The following is a 21681-nucleotide window of genomic DNA, read 5'->3' on the forward strand; positions in this document are numbered from 1 at the left end:
TCTCCCGAGCCTCTGTTGCAGGACAGGATTACTCGCACTAATGATGAGGAAACACGGTTGGAACAGGGTTAAACAGGTGTCTCTTAAAGTCAACTTACTCTCCCTTAAAGCACAGAGATCTAAGCAACAGTCCAGTCACATAAAACCTGCTTCTCACGGTTTCATGATGAAGTCACATAAAACAAGTAAGACTATCAGTTTGCCCATAAATGACTTGTTTTGTTGGCAGGTAACCCCAATCAGAGCTCGCGTCCTTCCTGTAAGAAGCCGTGTTCGCTCCACACCAGCTGTGCCAACTGCACCAGCCAGGCCATGGAGTGCATGTGGTGCAGCAGCACGCAGCGCTGCGTCGACTCCACAGCCTACGTCATCTCCTTCCCGTACGGCCAGTGTCTGGAGTGGCAGACGGGAGACTGTGTGGGTGAGTGTCTTTGACTGCTTTGAAGTCTGGCATTTAGGTGATCAGCATTAAGCTCTGCCCAGATTGGCCTCTGTAAAGCGGTCGATAATTCATCACTAAGAGATAGGGTTTTAAGGAGTGAAGAAAGCTTTTAAGTGGAAGGTTTTTTTGTCCAAGGGAAAAGGGTATTAGTTTTCAGCGATTTGCTTTGGACGCCGTTTTGGGTTCGTAATGGCCAATTAGCCTCACATATACCGACTTCAGTTGTTGATTTCCCTGTTGACCCAGACGTGAATGGATTCTTTACCATTACTTGCTTTGAGCAGAAGATCAAGCAACGGCCCTCCTTTTCTTTCTGTAAATGAGGAGGTGTTTTGGGAAAACCTGTATACAAGCTGTTTTTCACTTTAGGCTTTCTGAAATCCAATTATGCTGACTTTGGAGAAAGGGAAGAAAGCGTGCTTATTGAACCCAGACACGCATTACACTGTACATATTACATTCATGAAAGCCTTTTCCACAGTGGTTTCAAAGAGCTTATTTTAGTATGGTCTTAGGAAAGAATGGAACTCGTGTCTCCCTATTGGTCTTGAACAAAAATACACTTTTATAATAGTTTCTTCGTGCAGTGGTGTCTAAACCGTTTGCTTTGTGTAGTTGTGTAAGCTGACCCCAGAGTTCTTAACTCATTTACAAGAAAATGACTTATGTGATACATGAATTATTGCCACAGTCGAGTCAGAACCTAAAGACATCTCACATCATTGAGTGAGTAACAGTTTCAGGGCCCCAACGGGAACGCTCAAATTCATTTGTGTCGGCCGGTGTTGGGTTTCTCAGACGTTTCAGGGCTCGGCGGACATTTGTCTTGAGAAATTTGTCCCTTTTGGCAACAGAGGACAGACAAGGTTATCCTATAAATCCTATCACATTCATTCTGTTTGACTCCTTTTTTCCCCCTTCTCGTTCACCTTCAGAATTTCAGCCTCTACTTTCGGCTTGAGCGATTTCCTCGACTCTCTAACCTCTTACCACTGCTTTAGGCTAAGTACAGTGCAGTAATGCTTAGAGAACCATGGTCACAGCAGTCTAGTAACACGGCCAATGTGGACTCTGACAAAGCTGGCCTTCCTAATATATGTAGGCTCAAGGATTATCACAGTCATTTGTGTAAAAAACGGTGGTAATAAGTTAATAATTCCCCTTTTTTTGAAGTGTATTCCTGGATCAAACATTCCCAGCGAGCCTTGGTCAAACATGCTGTGAGCACCGTCTACCGGTTTCATCATGATGCTTTGAATTCTAGGAAGTTATGTTTAATTTAGACTGAATTTCAAATGCCCAAGTTCAAAAACACATTTTCTGTGATTTTTGTAGGACGCTTTAAAAGTTACATGATCTAATTCTAGTTTTCTTTGTATTTGGCTCTTTGGTAACACTTTATTCTGTAAATGATTGTGATACATGTTACTTCGGTCTTGAATTATAATTTACTGCACTGTGTAGAAACCTGGACTAACTCTTAAGTACAATGTAATTACATGTTATCACTGATGGTTAAACAGTGCATTACATTGTACTTAAACAGATATGTACTGCACAATGTATGAAATAACCTTCACTCATTGAATTTAAATGAGAAGCAAACTTATTTCACATTTATTTGTGGAAGGGCACACATTTCCTCCAGTGAAAACTTGGCTGTATAGAATTAGAGCTGCAGCTAGTAATTATTTTGCTTATCGATTAATCAAAGGATTATTCTTTTGTTTAATCAAGCTGTCGTGTGATCGCAAAAAGCTTGTGAGATTTATTGTAAACTTAATTTAATTCAGATGAAGCTTAAGTGCTGCTGCTTGACAAATATTTTTCATTCAAAACACATTTCCAAATTACTGCTTGATCAGAACCTTTTATCTCTGCCCATTGCCGTTTGGAATCTTTGTATGGTGATGATTATGATTCAATTTATTATTTCAACAGTTTAGTGCAACTTCAGCCTTAAATAGAATTGAAGAAATAATAAAAACAGATTTCACACTGGTTCCTTAAATGATACTTGACGTTCCGATTGAATTCTTGTTTGTGTCTTGGTAACGGCGAATGCCATTGCTCAGTAAAAGCCTCAACGGGGCGAGCGTTAACCGACGTTCACGTTTGAGATCAGAGATATGTGGTACATGCTGTAAATCTTCATGCGGCCAACTGTCACTTTAATCAATACTCTGGTGGCCTCAGCGCAGTCTAGACAGAACGATGTTGAATCAGTTGAGCAGAATTTATAGTGAAACCACGGGAGACCGACGCAAAACGTACATGTGTGTGCTTTTACTGTATCATCTAATGCTCCACATCTGACCCCGGAGTCATAAAGTCATGCCATTTCTGTTCAGTTCATTTATAATTAAAATGCACTAGAAAGCAGACATAAATAAGTAAATTATGTCTGCTTTTTGCTCAAGGAAAATCCCCAAGAAGGTTTTGAAATTATTTTTTTGCAGATTTTGTTGCCCATAGGCTTTATTAGACGGGAGATGAGAGTGTGAAATGGGGGATGAGAGAAGGGAGGACATGCAGTCAATGGTCGTAGTCTGGATTTGAACTCACAAGACTGCGGCTGCACTAGGTGCCTGGCGTACGTGTGCTGTGCCTTAACTTCTCGGCCACTGGGCAGCACATAATGATTATTTTGTTTATTATACTAGCCAATTTTGTAATTAATATTCAGCTAATTGCAGGAAAACAGATCTGACTATTCATTTTGTTAAGCTGTCTCGCCGAAACAAAAAGGGGTTAATGCAGTCGAGTCTTTCTTTGTCAAACGTGCCACTTGCGTCTTATTGTCAAAACAAACTTAAGTGGTCTTACATTCTTGGTGATTGCGGGCGCCGTTGTCATGGTTTCTCATCCATTAGCGGAACAGCTAGAGATTTGTTTGACATAAAACCGAGATAAAAGCACTCGATGTGTTTTTTTTTTTCTTCTTCTGTAAAATAGTAGTGGCGTTTTCACCCCGCGAGTGTCTGTCTGGCAGCAAAGTGGCCGTGCTCAAACTTATAAAGCACTTTAAAGGCCCACAAGTTGTGCTCCAAGCTGACAAAACAGGATTATTCCCCCAGGTTGCACTTCGCACGTCACATTTTAGCTTTATAATCTAATCTCTGCATAAAAAAAGATTATTGTGTGCTTTCACAGGTTTTTTAATGTATCTTTTTACAAGTATTTACCCTTGTTCGTTGTATCTTGCAATGGTAACACTAGCCACGGGCAGGGACGCAACATGCACACCAAAATCTGATTATGATCTGATTTTTGTACCTTTTTTAAGACGATTTAAATGACTTGCAAACTGCCAAAACTGTTCGGACGGGCAATGATTAGAAAGGGATTTGTTTACTCTCATCACATGTTGCTGTTGGCATATCATTTTAATAATCTTACATCTTACAAAAATCTGGTTATAATCAGATTTTGAGTGTGCACGTCACCACAGCCAACTCGAAACGAAATCTAGCTCATGCACTAAAAATAATCAAGAAATGAAATTGTTCTGAAGGAGAGAAAAAACTACAGCAGCAAGAAGAAGAAGAAAAAAAGAAAAATTAATTGACTTTTTAAATGAGAAACTGAGATTTAATGAAGTTGGTCACATACTAAAGGTTTTGTAATCTACTGAGCAGTATGAATTAAAGTCTTTCCTATTATTTGTCCGTGATGTAAACGCTTGTACAATCTTAATTTCCCCCCAATAGCATTTTGTTGTTGTTTTTTTACAGCCCAAAACTGCTCCGGCTTCCGCACTTGTTCCCAGTGCTTGGAGCAGCCAGAGTGCGGCTGGTGCGGCGACCCCAGCAGCACGGGGAAAGGCCTGTGCATGGAGGGCTCCTACAGGGGGCCCATGAAGAGGCCGCCCAAACAGGGCCAGCAGGGACAGACCACGGACATGATCCTGGAGCCCGGCCTCTGCCCCAAAGACAAGGGCTTCGAGTGGGCGTTCATCCACTGCCCCGGTGAGCAGGGACGCAACACGAAACGCAAAAACACAACGTATAAACCGCACGAAGGCGCTCTTATCGTGGAGTCGCGTTACAGCCGTCCTATGCAACTAATACGTCCCCATCGACTTGTGCAATCTTACGCTACTATGCCATTTAATGCCTTGCGCCGCCACGTCATGTAAGCCGAGAACACGCCCACTGCCAGATGTAAATTGAGACTGTGAAGAAGGCTCAGCAGGTTCTTGTTATATTGTGTAAAACCATATTGTTTTGTGGGGGTCGTTTTCAGATTGTAGGATGTTATTTTGTCAGGGGTCAAGAGCCTGTGTTCCTGTATTGATTATGTGATAAGGTGTATAATGGACTCATTGATTGGTTTTATGTAGATTTGTACTTTAAATACGTGGGTATTTCTGTGAGATTAGATCAGGGATGTTTAGATTATTCTGGTCATCTATAATTAAGATAATTTCAAATTCCAATGTAATCGAACAAACTAAAAGAACATTATAATCATGACTATTTAAGTTAACTTATTTCACTCTAAAATGGTAAACCTGAATGTAAAAACTAGCTATTTTTGTTAACTTACCGTATATATTATTATGTATTACTAGTGTATTACTATTTTATTTAATGCATGTCATCCAGCAAGTTTGATTTCATAAATACTGGTCACATACTAGAGGACACTGTGAATGAGAGAAAATTAAGTATTTTACTGTTTGGTCTTGAAGTCAATCATTAATAATTGTTAAATTGTGATGCCTCTTCTCACATTTATATCAACTGTAACGCTAAAAGTTGATATTGCAACATCCCTAAAACGATATTGCATGAAGTATATAGGCTGAAGTATAAAAATATATAAATGATCTTCTATGTTATATAGTGCATTGACAAAATTAAATTAATCTTTTAGTGTACAGAAAGTTAAAATAAGATCAAACGTTTACAATCTGAGGCGACAATACTGTAACAAAAAATAGGGTTGTCAAAAGAATCACAAATCCGATACTAGTTGATACTAAAACAAGTTTCGATCCATTTTAGCAAGATAAAAATCACGTTTTACTTTCTTGAACAGTTTTAGAACAATCTTGAGCTTTATCAGAACGAGAATAAGACCTCGGAATAACACGAAGAAAGTAATATTATTTTGAGTAGAGTCTATCAAAAAGATCCGTATCACAAATGGATCCTTTTCCTCAGAATCGAAGTGTTAAAGCTCTTTTCCTCTCCTCAGCCTGCCAGTGTAACGGCCACAGCACCTGCGTGAACGGCAGCGTGTGCGAGCAGTGCCGGAACCTCACCACGGGCCCCCACTGCCAGACCTGCATGCCCGGTTTCCATGGCGACCCTACCAACGGCGGCAAGTGCCAAGGTGAATTTATTTCGTTATCATCCTTAACAGACCCGAGCCTTCTCTTTTGAATTGTGTCGGCGCGACGTCACACATTGTCATAATTCTGCTGCAACCAGCCATTTAGTGCTGTTTTATGATGAAACATGCAGCGTTATACAACCAACACCAACAGATGGCACTGTTGTGTACGCCTCCGAATGATGTCATTTTGAGTGACACGTTTTGAAGGATGACACCATTGCTCCATATGTTACTGTAATAAAAAGTAAAGGCAGTGCAGAAGTTTGCAAGTAAATTTACATTTTTGGTTGACAAGACTTAAACGTGTCTTGTAGTACTTGGAAACAAAGCGACGCTGAAGTTCGAATCGTTTTGTTGACATTCTGCAGGATAAAGAACGGCAAAACAATTGATCAAAAGTTTTTACAGTGTTAATAGCTGTGTTTATTCCTCCAGATATTATGATAATCCCGTTTTTAAGCACTGAAAGATTTAAATGATGGTATTGAATCACACGTGAAGCTGATTTATTACGTGTCTCCCACCTACGGCCCGCCTCCCGAATAAATTTCCTTGACTGACGGCAAGCCATTATTCATAGATCATTCTGTTTTTGTAGAAGGGGAAAGTGGAGTATGTGAGCGGAATTTAATGCACAGACTGTATAAATATGGCCCACTGTAAGTAATCGAATCAAAACAGGTTTGCATGTTCATCTGATAAAGGTCGTCTCAGCATGTCTCTTTATTAAATTAATTTGAGATCGGTCGGAGAGTTTCTTGTCAAGAGCAGATTAACCCATGGGTGCTCTCGTCTTTGGAGACATGGATAGCATTCCTGAGCGCTTACATGTTACTGTTGTATGAATTTGCAGACAGTGGACACACACACACACACACACACACACTTGGGGGCAGCTCGGGTAGCCTCCTAATGTGTAATCCTCAGCTCTTAAGTGTAAACTGAAACTACACAGGTGAGCTCCCCTGAATGTAAATGTAGTTTAGCTGCGGGTAATGATTTAACCTTTATTATCTTTAGGCTATTAAGTATTTAGGCGCGCATCTTTAAATTAAGCACTGAACAACTGTCATTAAAAGTTAATCGTGTAACTTTTCTAGCGGAGGGTCTGCAATTTGCTCGCCCGGAAAATTCCAAAATATGAAATGAAATGGATCTGTCTTGCGTTTATTCTGAACTGTAACTTGGCCTGGTGCCGTCACCTCACTTGTTGACTGTTAAAAAAAATCGTATTTGGATCATTTGGACTATACAGATTCTAAAACACTTACGAAAATACCTTTTTACAACTGAAACTGTGGGATTATTAAATAGAAATATATAAAAAGAATAAACAATGTCTGATTTCCATGAATAATACACTTTAATTGTACATATTCTTCACCTAAAAGCCTTCAGTCACCATATTTTAAGCTGTATTTGTTTGAAAATCTTGTTAAAAAGCCTCGATGTACAATAGAAAGACTAGCCGACTAATCGACTCCTGAAATAACCGATTGGTAACAGCTCTACAGCCGGACCAATCACGTGGTCCGGCTGTAGAGCTGTTACCAATCGGTTATTTCAGGAGTTTCCCCCTAAAAGTGTGTGTGTGTGTGTGTGTGTGTGTGTGTGTGTGTGTGTGTGTGTGTGTGTGTGTGTGTGTGTGTGTGTGTGTGTGTGTGTGTGTGTGTGTGTGTGTGTGTGTGTGTGTGTGTGTGTGTGTGTGTGTGTGTGTGTGTGTGTGTGTGTGTGTGTGTGTGTGTGTGTGTGTGTGTGTGTGTGTGTGTGTGTGTGTGTGTGTGTGTGTGTGTGTGTGTGTGTGTGTGTGTGTGTGTGTGTGTGTGTGTGTGTGTGTGTGTGTGTGTGTGTGTGTGTGTGTGTGTGTGTGTGTGTGTGTGTGTGTGTGTGTGTGTGTGTGTGTGTGTGTGTGTGTGTACTGCGAAATGGTAGCAAGAGTCTGAGCTAAAAGCTTCACTGTCGCCTGAAATATTCATAAAAGTATCTTGGATAATGTGCTTATGGGACAGGTTTGGCACTTGAGGGAAATTGTGCCCAGTGTTCTTTTCGCCGAACTGAAAAGAACGGGTCACTTTTTGTTCTGCTGCCTAAAAGGGTGCCCCGACTTCCCCGGAGCTAATTCACTCCTCGTCCACAGCGGCGTTTAAATTCAGCACACACGCCTTCTGGGTATCGCAGTTTACAATCAGCAGCGGCATATTTTGTCCCTTCAAGTATTAGATTGTTTAAGTTGAACCGATCTTTTGGGAAATGCACTTGTTTACCGTCTTGCTTAGATCGATATCAATTTCATCCCAATGTTCAGTGCAGAAGTGTTGACAACCTTTGCTTAACATTACGACTGCAACCAAATGAACACGGCTTTCTCTGTACTCCAAATAAATCCCAGACATTTAATGTGTCCTTGGAGGCGGTCACTGCAGTCCCGGAGTACGAGTGCGCGCCGAGCAAAAGCCAAAATCAAAGCAAATCCGTTTTAAAGGCTTCTATTTCGTATCCTTGTGTTCAAAAACGCCTTTTCCGTTTGTGTTTCTGTTGCAGCGTGCAAGTGCAATGGCCATGCAAATGTGTGCCAGGTGTTAACTGGCAAGTGCTTCTGTACCACCAAGGGGATCAAAGGAGACCAATGCCAGCTGTGAGTACCACCACACACACACACACACACACACAATTATATTTTAAAACGCACACATTTTCTCTGTTCAAAACCAGGAAAACGGCGCTGACTGCCACGAGTTGATTATTCTCCATATGTTACGGTTTCTGTCCTTTTTTATAGAGATCTGCTCTGTTACTAAAGAACCGTGCGTGTTTAGGGCTGCAACCATTAAACGGAATAATTATCACTAATTAGAAATCGTTTTGTGGACCATAAACCCTCTCAACAGTCACCAGAATTATCTACCAAAACCTTTTTAAGCCAAAATAAGATGCATTATTTTGTCAGATATTGCCCCAAAAAAATATTTTGATTAATTTTTTTTAATTTTCTAAAAGCCTTCAGTCCCTGTATTATTATAATAAAAATGCATTAAAAATGTTACACATTAAAGAAATCGCAAATTTATCTATACTTTCATATTATACAGTAGTTAGACTTTTTAAACAGATTAATCAACCAAATAAACTTTGTAGAAAAGCCTTCAACCTCCATATTTCAGAGAATATTTACGAATAAAATATAAAAATGTGTATTTTATTTTGATTTTGATTGAATAATGTATTTTAGAGTCTGTTTTGTCCAGATAACAATCACAATTACAAAAAAAAACAGCTAAGATTAGTTTTTATGCTCGACTAGTCCTGATTCGTCCTGATTAACAGCCCAAATTGAGGTCAGGAGCCAATATTCCTCCATAAATACTGAAATATCCAAAAAGCTAAAATGCAAATGTTAAACTTGCAATGAATGACCGGTGTTTCCCATTAACAAAGGAGACTATAGAGGGCCCCCATTGTCTCATTTCATCCCCTATAGTCTAAAACAAACTAAACAATCCACTGACAAATATTTCTTTTGGCTTGTTGTATTATCTCAAAAAACATAGAAAGGAACTATTCAGTCTTTAAACGGTTTCTTTTTGAACCATGTAGAGGCAATAAATGGCATTTATTATCCAACATTTGTATAAAATAGAATTGGGTTTGCCTTTGCCACCAGAGTCTCACATTTCTAGCACAATTTTCAGTTGAAATTCAGTGTAGGTCATGGTTTTGATTCAACCCTAAGCCACGTAGACAGTTATTTATTTTATATAGAGCTACAATCTACTTTCTCTGGGAGTTTAGACTTCACTTCTGTTGGTTAAATGTGCATGTCATTCACTGAGAGCATGCAGCGGCTGACCAATGGGAGAAGTGGGTGGGGAAAACCGACAAAAACTGAATCTGAATCTCTCCAGTCCGGTAGATCATTCCACTCGCCCAAGCCTCACTTTGGAGCGACTCAGTTTTATCTACATTTCCACCTCACCGCAAAATCTGACACATACTGTATTCTCTTAGACATATTCATTGAACTCTACAGGTCTATAGGATGTTGTCGTGATGTTTTCCCAAACCCGGCGATACCCAGGGCAAACTCTTTCTCTTCTACCTTTAGCTCAGACTGATGGAGGTGTCGATCAAAAGTGCGCGTGTGGAAGAGCTCACTGTCATCGCGCGGGTAATCTCTGTGGATTTAGTCTTTTCCAAACGCTGCAGACATGTCGAAGCTGGCCCCGTTTGACAAGTCAGAAAGATGTAAACGATATATGGGACAATATAAAGTCTTATTTTATTCTGACCAGAAAGATGAAATACTGGCTCTGTAGGTTAAATGGTGTATTTGCTGTTGTATGTTACTGTAAATTGACTTGTACTTTAAAGTGCCTATGACCGGTTGGATCGACTCATTGAACTAAATGGCAGTTAAGATAAATATATTTAGAATTTTACCAAAAAATGTAAAGATTTTATCACAGAATAGCACATTTTTTGGTTTGAAATATCACTTCCTGTTTGTAATTGATGACATCACACTAGGAAATTACCCAGCAAACCCTGGGCAAAACAATTATTAATTTCACAATTTTTTTTCTACTTGATGATGCACTTTTATTTTGTTGAATTAACATAAATAGGGTCAACAAGTTATTTGAGTAAATTCTGCATAAACTTTGACTGGAACGAGTATCCATAGTGTCATGTCACTTCCTGTCATTTTTCTACAGATATTTTTAACTTTTCTCCACTATAACTATAATTTATCTGTACAACAGGTATAAATACACCAAATAAAATCAAAATGCACTTAGAAAAAATCAGATTCTCAAACAATTTCTTAATATTTCAATCTTATTTTTGACACCAAAAGTTAAAATAAACTAAAACTAAAATTTAAAAAACTTAATTAGGAAAATTAGCTTTTTTGCATTTTAATAATACAAAAATACGTAAATCTGTCAGATGAAGAACCTAAGCGACTTTAGCCAATATTAAAATACTTTTGTAATGTACTGTGCAGCTCTACTAAATAATTTGTGCCAAAAATGTATCAGTGTTGAAAATGCAAACATTATTTATTCTCTATTATGATATATGGACTTAGTTGAAAGCCCATGGAAGTAAGTGACCAGTCAATGTCATTTATTGATGCAGTTAAATTTATATAGAGTCCAGTAATGTAATCAATTCAGCGCAGCATTTGCATACGAAAAGGTGGGTCTAAATTTTGCTTTGACAGATTTATAGCGCGACACTTGGATATCACTGACAGCCTGTTTATCCTCATGCAGAGATTTTAATGTCTTAATGATTGGCAGCGTAAACAGAACTGTCAGGCCCAAAACCCCACCCCCGACTTGGTTTGTGCTGACGGCGGTGGATCCCCTCAGCGTAGGAGGGCCATCTCCACTTAGTGCTCCGCTTTTCCCGCTGGTAAGCACAATGCAGCCGGGTGCTTTTAATACCTTTAATGCAGCAAGAGTTATGAGGGGTCACTGACGAGCAGGACCCATGCAGGAGAGACGCCCACATCCTGCAGTGATCTGTCTCCTGCTTTGTCTCAAATCACATTATTGACGATGATGATTCAGCTGGAGTTGCACTAAAAGGGCTTTTTCTTTTTTCTTGTTCTTTTTTTCCAAGAGGATGAATTCTGATTGAACTACGTGTTTCCAATTCAAAGGATTTTAGATGTTTGAAAAGCTTTTCTGTAACCTTTTCTGGTCTGTGTAGCAGGCCTGAACAAACGCATTGATTATCCCAACTATTGAAATAGTTGACTCATTTAGTAATTGTGAGTAATGATTAAAACTAATATGAAATTTCACCCATGTGTGGACAATAAAGGATTATCTTATCTTATCTTAATTGAATAGTTGTCTTCTGAACTATATATAAAGACTCTCAAACACGTCATGTGCAGAAAGAAGAGGTTTTAATGGCTCAGTCGGAGCAAAAAGACCAATTTTAGTATAATTATATTCAAAATATTCTCAACTGGCCTCTGAAGTCTATGAGGAGCACTTATGAACGCATGGCGGTGAATAGTTTGAATGCTAAGAATGGGTTAGTAAAGTGAGAAATGTTTGGAACTGTTAGATCAAATAACGGCATTAAATATATAATGTATCATCTGGAAGTCTTTTGTTTTGCGGGAAACGAATTGTTTCTATCCCCCCAAAAAAGTTCTCAAATGGCATCTCTTTAGCTTTAGCTTAGTCAAATTTTGTTTAAAAAAAGATCTTCTCCGTGAGCCTGTTGTAATCGAAACAACTCATCGATTAATCAAAGGAATAGTCACAATCGATTACCAAGATAATCCTTAGTTGCAGCACTTCTCTACGTGGATTTTATTGCTTTGCCTGAAATGTTCCACAGTATGGCAAAGGGGCAAAATCTCTATGGATACAAAAGCATCACCAGAAAAGGTTACTTAGTGCGGCTTTAAAGGATGTTCTGTCACAAAATTGCGGTTATTGCAGCAGAAAAGCTCTAACCTTTAAACCGCAGTTCGTTAGTTTGATATTTAAAAACACACGCAGTTAACCAAGATTTTTTCTAAACTGTGCAAATCATATCAAATTCCACATAGACCATTAACACTCGACTACTTTCAGCACAAGTGAAAATGACGACGTGAGAAAGCAAAAAAAACAAACGGCAGCGTCTGGAAGAGACATAAACCAAATCCTTTTTCCTTTTCGTCTCCCAAAGTAAACTGAATTACTTTGCGCATGATGATAAACGGGCACTTTAATTTCCTCTGCCAGATGGAATTGTGTTTTGTACAATTTAACGCAGTAGTCGGATAACAGGTGGATAACGGCGGATGCAAATGACTTTCTCTGTAACCTACAAAAGCAGAGGGGGAAAAACCGCAGACGTACATAGCCAACAGGTCATTTCAAATAACTAAAAACAAGACTTGGCTTTGGTTTAGTCTATCACTCTTATCGTCCTCTAATAATGAATATGCAGTTAATTTAATTCAATTCCCTCCCCGCCATGTGAAGTGATGTAAGTGTCCGAAACGTCATATCAAAACATGTTTGTAGAACCTAATTATTTCAGAGCAGAGTGCTTGCCGTTGTCCTATCATAATGTCATTTCAGGTATCCCATTACATGTAATCACTGCTCCCCCCAAAAGCAGCGCCGGCCTAGTCACCTTTGAACAAAGACCGAGCCACATACTGTACAAGTCGATCAACACGGAGCCGCACACATGAGCGCAGCCGGCGCCATTAGCCACACGGCGTCATAGCAACAGTAATGAAGAGGAAGGTGCATCGACGCAGAACTGAAATGATTATGAGTCAAAAGGGCTGAAATATTTCTTATTGTTGCTCTCAGTTGGATGCATATATTATTCAGGCGTGTGCCAGCGGTAACCGGGCCGTAGTTTATTATGACTTTATTTATTTATTTATTTTTTTTACCCAGAAGCCATTTGTGTGGCGTGTTAAATGTGCACAAACAGAGACAGAGGTTCAAGCAGCAGAGTCTAGATCAAATTAAGATACAATGTTCTGGGATTGCCTGCAGTCCAGATGTGTGCGCGCATGCATGCAGGTGTAGATGAAATTAAGATATGGGGAGAGAGTGGCTTTATACACCTCGTGATGAAGTGTGTGTGAATATGTGGGTGAGTGGGTGAGGTTTTTTTTCTTCTTCTGTGGCCATCTGTAAATGTCAGGCAGCCGAAAAGTGCCCAGAGTGGTGTTGTGTGAGGTTCAAACGCTCCTGGCTGCACTTGTCCCCTGTACTTTGTGGAAAAGAACACTGCCCCGGTCTTGTTGACTCACTTTAAGAATCAGAGCCCCTGCTTCTCTCTTATGTTTGTTTAACTTCTACCTCACATGGATAAAATGTTGTTTTTGATGAGGAACAGGAAAGAAAAGAAGCATTATACTGAGCAGTTGAATTAAATTGGTGTTTACGACCTTTTTTGTGGAAAAATAAATGGGATATATTAAACCATACTGCATAATCAATTAAACGTTGACATTTATTTAACGATTGTGCCAAATTAACTACAAATATTAGCTCTCTTAGTTTAAAAAGATATTCTAATATTATAATAATGAGCTCTTCTCACTGTGATTGATGACTTTGTGTCAAAATAAACTAGGTGGAGGATTTTTTATATTTAACTTTCTAATATGCCTCAAATACTTTTTCCATTATGTGAAAAATCTATGTCTGATAAAATACGTGTAGCCCTATAAAAAGCTGACCGCTGAAGATTTGAGATTGAAAATTGAGATTTTCAAATGTCACGTTCCGTCTAAAGTGGCCCTCACACACGTGCACTGGTGGGCTGCAGACTCAGTTTATCACAGATACACTGTGTGGCGCATCCACGCACATCTGACATATTACGCGCACTGGTGATAACATTAGCTCACGGCTTTTAGAACATTTCAAACACAACACAAAACCAGCACATATTTTTAGATGCTGTGTCACACTTTACAGCGCCACATCAGCAGCAGTCACTCACCTCCTCCTCAGTGGCATTCAGACGGTCCAGGCCCCTTCTGTCTTTCAGCCACACGCTCCCTGGCTCTGACATACTCATACCTTTTAAATAACCATGATTGTGAGTAATCAGTAAGCATCTAATGACAATAAGATGTATATCAATAATCAGATGGGTACAAAAAGCACAGAGAACACGACCAGAGAGTGAAAACCAAAATGAACATAATCGCATCACATTTAAATGAAAATAAGAGTTATAAAGAGTTGTATCTTTCAAGGATAACTATGCAGTGCCCAAACATAAGCTGGCTCAAACTAAAACACACTGCCCCTAAATGTACTGCGTTTAAGTTCTGGAGGAAAGTAGATACTGATGAAACTGAAGCATCAGAGAGAAAATGGATTCAAACCACTCTAGTTGTACGTACTTTGAAGAACACCGTTGCCTTAAAATTGGTACCACTCAGTTGATGTCAACATATTATTTTGTTCTAAACTCTTTTGTGTCAAAAGCAGAGACAATTTGGGCTGATTCCACATCACGACTTGTTGCTCTGATGTGTGCTGAGGTGCCAACCTCCTAGCTTCAAATTGTGCCCTTAAGCACGTCATCAGAGAAGACTTTTTCTTCTGATGCATTAACCCCAGAATGGTTCAATCATTCCAGACTGAATTTGTTGTCTTCACTTTAGTTTTGTCTGTAAAAGGGTGAGTGAGAACGGGCCGTAATAAACTCAAGAAGAATTATCCCTTTTAAGCCACATATAAAAAGCTTTGCACACTGTGCTGTCTGAAATGCTGCTGGGCTTTTATGCTAGCATTTCTCTTTAAAAGGTTTCACATTTAACAAAAAAATAATTAACTTATCATCTTAACCACACTTTAATTTTGTTTCACACATTATGATGACAAAATGTGTAATTGGCCAGTCTAAGTGAAAAATGTGAGGTAAAATTGGTCTAGACATTTATATGTTCACAGTAAGTTGTGGTGAATCTCATACACCTTTAACTAAAATGTCAAAATCAATGTATTTGCATTTGTGTGACAGTAAAAAAACAGAAACATCTATATCGATCTATATCTGGAGGAAAGGAGACATATTAAGCAAAATTGAGCCTTTTTGTCATAATTGTTTTTCGCTCTCATTTACCCACTCAAATGCTCTGAAAAACACAATGCGATCCAGCTTCACAGCACCTTTTTCTTTTTATTAAGTCATTTTAGATCAATATTGTGATTTAAAATGTAAAGTGATCCACAGGTGTCATAGATTATAGCTGCATCGCAGACGGTAAGTAAAATAAAAAGGTAAATATGTCTGAACCCTAAAGCCTAGAGTCGATGAATGAGGTAAACCGTTGCCCTGGGCGTTTTGGGTTCCTTCTGATTGCTTACCTGAGTCACCACAATACAAGTTTTGCCTAATTTGCTATTTCGGATGCCAGTTTAGGCTTAGCAATCTCACATAATCAACGATAAATTTACATAAGTTGTCTCCTCCGAGGATTTAAAGATTAGCACATTACTTTTCCCCACTCCGGCTGATCAGGTGCATAAAGTTCCGCTGCGTGTCACTGTGCCGCTTTGATGGAATCAAGTTCATAGAAAAAGAAAAAAAAAACCTAATTAACTTTTACAAACTATCAGATTATTCTTTTTGTCAGAAGTCGAGGCTGATGAGGCGCCAACAGCAGGAGTTAATGCGCTGGCACTTGGCACGTTCTACTTCTGATAAGGAGACATTTCTTTGCCTGCTTTCGTTCTCAATCTGTTAGTGCTCATCTCGTGTCCTCAACTCTTGTGTTCCCCCCCCCTCTCTACAGATGCGACTCAGAAAACCGTTACCTTGGCAATCCACTCCGAGGGACCTGCTACTGTGAGTAACTCCGCACTGGATGGCGGCTCCTTCGTTCTTGGACACTCACAACGCACACTCGAGCCCACTCCCCGGCCTCGATTATTCTTGGCTATTCTCTCGACTCTTTTTGTCACTTTTCTCTCCCCTCTCCCTCTCCCTTCCTCCCCCACTTTTCGACTTCCGCTAGAGGCAGATGGAGGATTTTAGCACTTTGGCGAAAAACCAGGGGCGCTCGCTTGTTCGCCGGCGGAATGACTTGTCGTGGTAAAATGTCAAGTGCATCAGAAGTAGCGAGCGAGCTAATCAAGGAGGAGTAAAAAGAGGAGTCTCCGCTTGTCACTCTCTCTCTCTCAATCACCCACCCACTCGTTTATTCCTCTAGAAAAGTTAGATAAATGTTAGTCGCTTTTGTGTTCCTAGAGTGGAGCGGGTGCATATTGGCGTTTGTGCTTTGCATGTTTATTTACCACCGCGGTGTCCTTCACGCCGCTGTGCCACTTGGTAATTTGTCAGTCGCGGAGTGTCAAAATGGAGACGACAAACACAAGCCGTGTTTTTGTCCGTGTCCGTAAAATATCATCTTGTGGGACATAAGTGGCGGTTGTTAAAGGGGGTTTAAAGCTCGGGGCTAGTTTTAACCTCTACACGCCGCCACAGACCTTTTCGTGTTGAGATACGTTTTGCGTCATTATAAAATATGACTCATTACATTCAAAGGCCAGTGAACATGAATGAATATAGAGTGCACTTTATTCACTGCGGCTGCTGACTCAGAAATACTGAATGCCCAAGTAACCAATTAGTCTGATTCTGAGGTACCTGAAAATGTCTCTCTTTATGAACACTAATAAGTAGAGGTTACATAAGAAAGAAATCCTGTAATCCTGCTGTATATTTCTGATTGTGCACACGTGGAAATCTTTAGAAATGATCCAAGTCAGATGTCATTGCACGGGAGAAATCTCACTTATATTCAGGGAGTTCCTTATTATTTAACATTTTACATCATGACTTTCCCGTAAAACCTGCACACGTTTGTAGATTGCCAAATAATAACCATGATAATTAAGCATTCTAATATAATGTAATGAGTCTGACATTGGTTGTACCCTGTCGAGAATAGATTGTTCTCCTCTAATGTCTTTTATTTTTACTGACCTATGTTTAAAAAAAGCCCTTCAAATTAACAACACCATCACTTTTATATATTTATTGATTCATAAAATACTCATGGGAGAGTTGGAACTGGACACGGATTCCCCTTGATATGAGAGATTTTTCCTCTTTCGGATTTGATCAGACATTTGATACACACTTTCCTGTGCATAATTAAATCTTTTTTTATTTCTGTAAATACATAAACACATTGTTTTTGTTGCTTTTTAAACAGATAATCTTCTTATCGACTACCAGTTTACCTTCAGCCTCATCCAAGAAGATGATAATCACTACACCGCCATCAACTTTATGGCCTCCCCGGAACAGGTACTTTACCTTTTATTACTAAATATAATTGTATACTCCAATTAGTTTTTCCTATTATTCAAGTACCATTTTCTCTTTCTTTTCAGGCTAACAAGAATTTGGACATGTCCATCAACGCATCTAATAACTTTAACCTCAACATCACCTGGTCTGTGGGATCGACAGGTAATATTTTAATAGAAAAGACAAACTGTAAACAGATGTAAATACAAAAGTTTGATTTTAAACTGAGCAGACATTCATTCCCCCCAAAACCCAAAGCGGTCAACAAACCGAATTATAATGAGTTTTCCTTTCCCGTCTCACTGCCGTCCAATTCCCAATTACACGATGGAAATGCGTTTTGCGGAGTTCAAACACTGCCTTCTTGCATTATCATCATAAAGAGCATAAGAATAAGCAATAAGCAGTAGGTCACAAAACACTTATTACAGATTTGGGTCATCCCATTTGTATTTTGAAAAACTGTTTCAGAATTGTGCATAAAATATGTGAAGCACCCTGAAGTTGAAGTTTGAAAATGTTGTTTATTTTGCCACTGAATATGAATCAGGATACTTAACTTCGTGTGTTTATTCAGGCCAATCAAAATTATGGCCATGTTGTTCCCGCCATGTGTCCGTGTTTATGATGTTACTGTTGAGTGGATATTATGGCTCCCCTGAGGACAGACACCCAAGGACACTGCTGTTCTGTTTACCTCCTGCTTTCTCTTCCTCCTACGGCCAGACAAGACTGGTGATAAACACACATTCGGTAACGCAATGGACATTTTTGCCGTTTGTACCCAGCTGTAAGCTTTAAAAAATTTTAATTGGGACTGCATTATTAATTAATTGCAATTTGTATGCTTGCAAATTAGGAGCATGGCAGTTATGTAGGTAATGTAATGTCCTCGGCAAACAAAATATCCTCTCTATCTGATACTGATAAAGACCTGCAAGCTTGTAGGTTAGACCTCTGCAAACATTTGTTCTTGTTGGAGTTCTTGGGTGGACGATATTGACAAATTCATATTTCTATATCTTTGGATTATCACAATAACAAGATTCAGACATTTTTTCACAACGCATCAGTATTGTGCTAAAATGTCTTGGTTGAAGTGCATAAAGTGAACGGAATGGACTCTAAAATTAACCAGAAAAGGGAAGAAATAGTACTTTGTTAAAACACTAGGGGCCGTACTTTGCTCCCGGTAACGGGAACGTTGAGGTGGTAATTTCAACGCAACTGTTGACTGCGCAGGGTGTGGAATTCTAAACAAGAGGTGTGATTATGCCAAAATATGAGGTGGTGTGGTGCATGCTGTGAAAGGCCAGAATCGTAACTAATAAACTTCAAAACTAGTGCACTGAACATATGGGGAACATGCCCAAGACATTTCCTGGTGTCGTATTGCTATCCACATATGGACGGGATAATCTTAATAAAACAACCTTCATGCGCATAAATTACACACATTATACAGTATAGAATCATGAATACAGTCAATTTTTCCGTGTTTCTTTCAATGTTTCTCTTACGCACATAAACGGGGAACAGCGCAACGCCGTTACACACTCTTAAAGCTCTTTGCTGGACACCTCCACCTCCGGCGTTGTACACCTGGTACTGTGCAGTCTGGGCCAGACTGGGCCAGACTCGGCTTAGAGAGGAACTTCTATTTGGGGAAACTGGATAAATCCCCGCCGTCACCATCATATTCACCCAAAACCCTTGTTCAAGTCTGCGTAAAACTGGTACAGACTGACAGCACAACACAAAAGGACTTAACAGCGAGGATGATCAGACTTCCGGAGCTGACCACAGTGCGCCTTGTCCTCGCACACGGCCGTCACACGACTCATACAGTCATTGTTGTCCTGGACCTGGTCTTGGTTTAATCTGGTTAAATTGGGACAAACCCATCGTAAGGACATCCGCGCCAATCCCCGGGGGTAACTGAGACTGAGCTCGCTGCAGGGCAAGCACCACATGGTTACGCACAATTGTCTCCTGTTCTCATGAGTAGGAGCCACAGAGAGCTCATATTCACCGGGTTCTGGACCTGGTTTAAGTCCGTTTAGTCCGGGCAGACGCTCCATTCGCCCGGGGTGAGGGCCAGCTCTCCTTGTTGCGCAGAACAAATAAAAGATGAATTTAATAAAGAAACCACGCTCCAAGGCTGTATTTGAATAATTTTCCATTTTGGGAACCAGTTTAAAAACGGAAAACCAAACTGTTCACTTCTTTCTTTGCCTGGATAAGAGATCATGACCGCAAACGTCACCCACATCCTGTGTGGGTGACGTTTGCGGTCATGATCTCTTTTGAATGCCACAGTAATCAGTCAACGATTCAAACACCATCACCATATATGTACTTCCACCATCCCACTCCAGCCTCCAGCGGTCAAGTCCAGCCTCTTTATGCCAGGGTCAAAGGAATAATAGATGATTTTTCTCAGATTTGAGAACTCAAGCGACTGTTAAACGACAGCTCGCATCGCTTTGCTTGTCTCCGCAGATTTCCGTCTCTTCTGAGCCATCTCGAACATAGTTTTTCTCTACCGTCCCTCAGACATTTTTGTAAAGGAACTGACTGCTAGGTTCGCTAAACACACACCGGCATATCAACCACGCATGCGCAGCCAGGGAAACGTGCTGCTATCCTGGGAACGAGGCTGCAGGTGTGCAGTAGGACGCAGGGAATTATTGATATGTGGGAGACTCGGCTGTCCACGCCACGAGGAAATGAGACTCTGATTGGTCGCAAAAATCCATCAAGGTCATGAAGGTAGCGGAAAAGGGACCTGGAACCGCCCCTGGTCAAGGCTCTTAATGCTTAGATCAGGTGCAAAATACGGCCCTAGATGTTTGTCTCATTTTGAGATCATTTTTTATAGTTTTAACTGTTCATAACTTCCCGATTTCCTATAGAGTTCTGATCATTCAAAAGATGTAGTATTTTAGTTTAAAATAGTTTATTTCCATGGCAACAGTGCTAGATTTTCGTCACTCTCAAACCCGCAAATAAAACACTCAAAATGTCCCACCTCTGGATTTCACAAAAATGTATATTGTGCTTTTTTGGGGGGAAAGTTAATATATCATCTAAACCATTTTAATTTTAAGGCTATATTGTGTGTCATTCTCCACTTTTATCTGGAGTTTATGTAAATTATCTAATTTAAGTTGCCCAATTATCGCCTAAAACTGGCCACGCCTTTGTTCTTATTTTGACTCATGTTGTTCCTCTTACTTTTTTCCCCATCATCATCTGGACCTAGTTGCGTCTTGCCTTAATACTTAATCATCTGACCTTTTCCAGGCAGTGGCCATTTTGGACGCGGTCATTATGTGTTTGAGTTTGGGCCCCTCAGATATTGTTTCTCTGTAGTGGGAGTCTCTCTTCAATCGACTAGAGCATGAAGCGCCTTAAGGTGCTGGCGCTGGGGGCTGAGCCGGGGAGGGTGATTTCAATTAAGATAAACACGCTCACGTAGCCACACTCAAGCTGTCATTTTCACTTCTTTTGTTTCACACTCGTGGACTGGAATGTCAATGTGGCCGACTCTGTGACACCAGGACGGATATGAAATTATGCGAGAAGATAAATGAGAAATATACATAGAGATAAATGGGATAAAGAGCTGCTCAAAATGTAATAATTTTCTTTTACGATCTATAAACAAGCTATAAAGGCTGTCGATCAGTCAGCTGTCAATATGGTGCCAAGTGGATCAGACGGCGGCACGCGCTTGGAGTTTACAAAGTGAGGTAAAGCTCATGGAAAAGATTTAAACATTTGAGTCAAGAAGTCGTTTTTTGATGTGAAGTTTTACGGAAATCACATATTAGTTATCAAAAGAATAGTTGAAAGTGTGAAAAGTTCCTCCAGATTTTATTTTGAAAGATGCACCGCAATTTAATCAGGTTTCACTAAATATTTTCCGGCTTGGGCAATATATTGAAATGTAGTTAATATTGTGGATGTTGTTTTGAAGCTATGTGCAATTTGAATATTGAGTATATTGTTTATAATAGAAAATGCTACAAATAGAGGTGATTAAAAATGAAATGGAAAATTTTACATTCAAATAA

At 39.8% G+C, this 21681-nt stretch overlaps 1 protein-coding gene across 1 annotated transcript in view; it reads left to right on the forward strand.

Annotated features, from left to right (window-relative positions):
* The window catches only part of atrnl1b (attractin-like 1b), a 79281-nt gene that overhangs the window by 18189 nt on the left and 39411 nt on the right, over positions 1 to 21681 (forward strand). Inside the window, exons 17-23 of the mRNA XM_072455882.1 lie at positions 230 to 421; positions 4177 to 4410; positions 5645 to 5782; positions 8327 to 8420; positions 16080 to 16132; positions 17505 to 17599; positions 17686 to 17764. Coding sequence (XP_072311983.1) covers positions 230 to 421; positions 4177 to 4410; positions 5645 to 5782; positions 8327 to 8420; positions 16080 to 16132; positions 17505 to 17599; positions 17686 to 17764 — 885 coding nt within the window. The remainder of the gene's footprint in view (positions 1 to 229; positions 422 to 4176; positions 4411 to 5644; positions 5783 to 8326; positions 8421 to 16079; positions 16133 to 17504; positions 17600 to 17685; positions 17765 to 21681) is intronic.

The sequence above is a fragment of the Eucyclogobius newberryi genome, unplaced genomic scaffold (genome assembly GCF_026437365.1).
Source record: "Eucyclogobius newberryi isolate DKJ021-1_F unplaced genomic scaffold, fEucNew1.0.hap1 SCAF_20, whole genome shotgun sequence".
Lineage (NCBI taxonomy): Eukaryota > Metazoa > Chordata > Actinopteri > Gobiiformes > Gobiidae > Eucyclogobius > Eucyclogobius newberryi.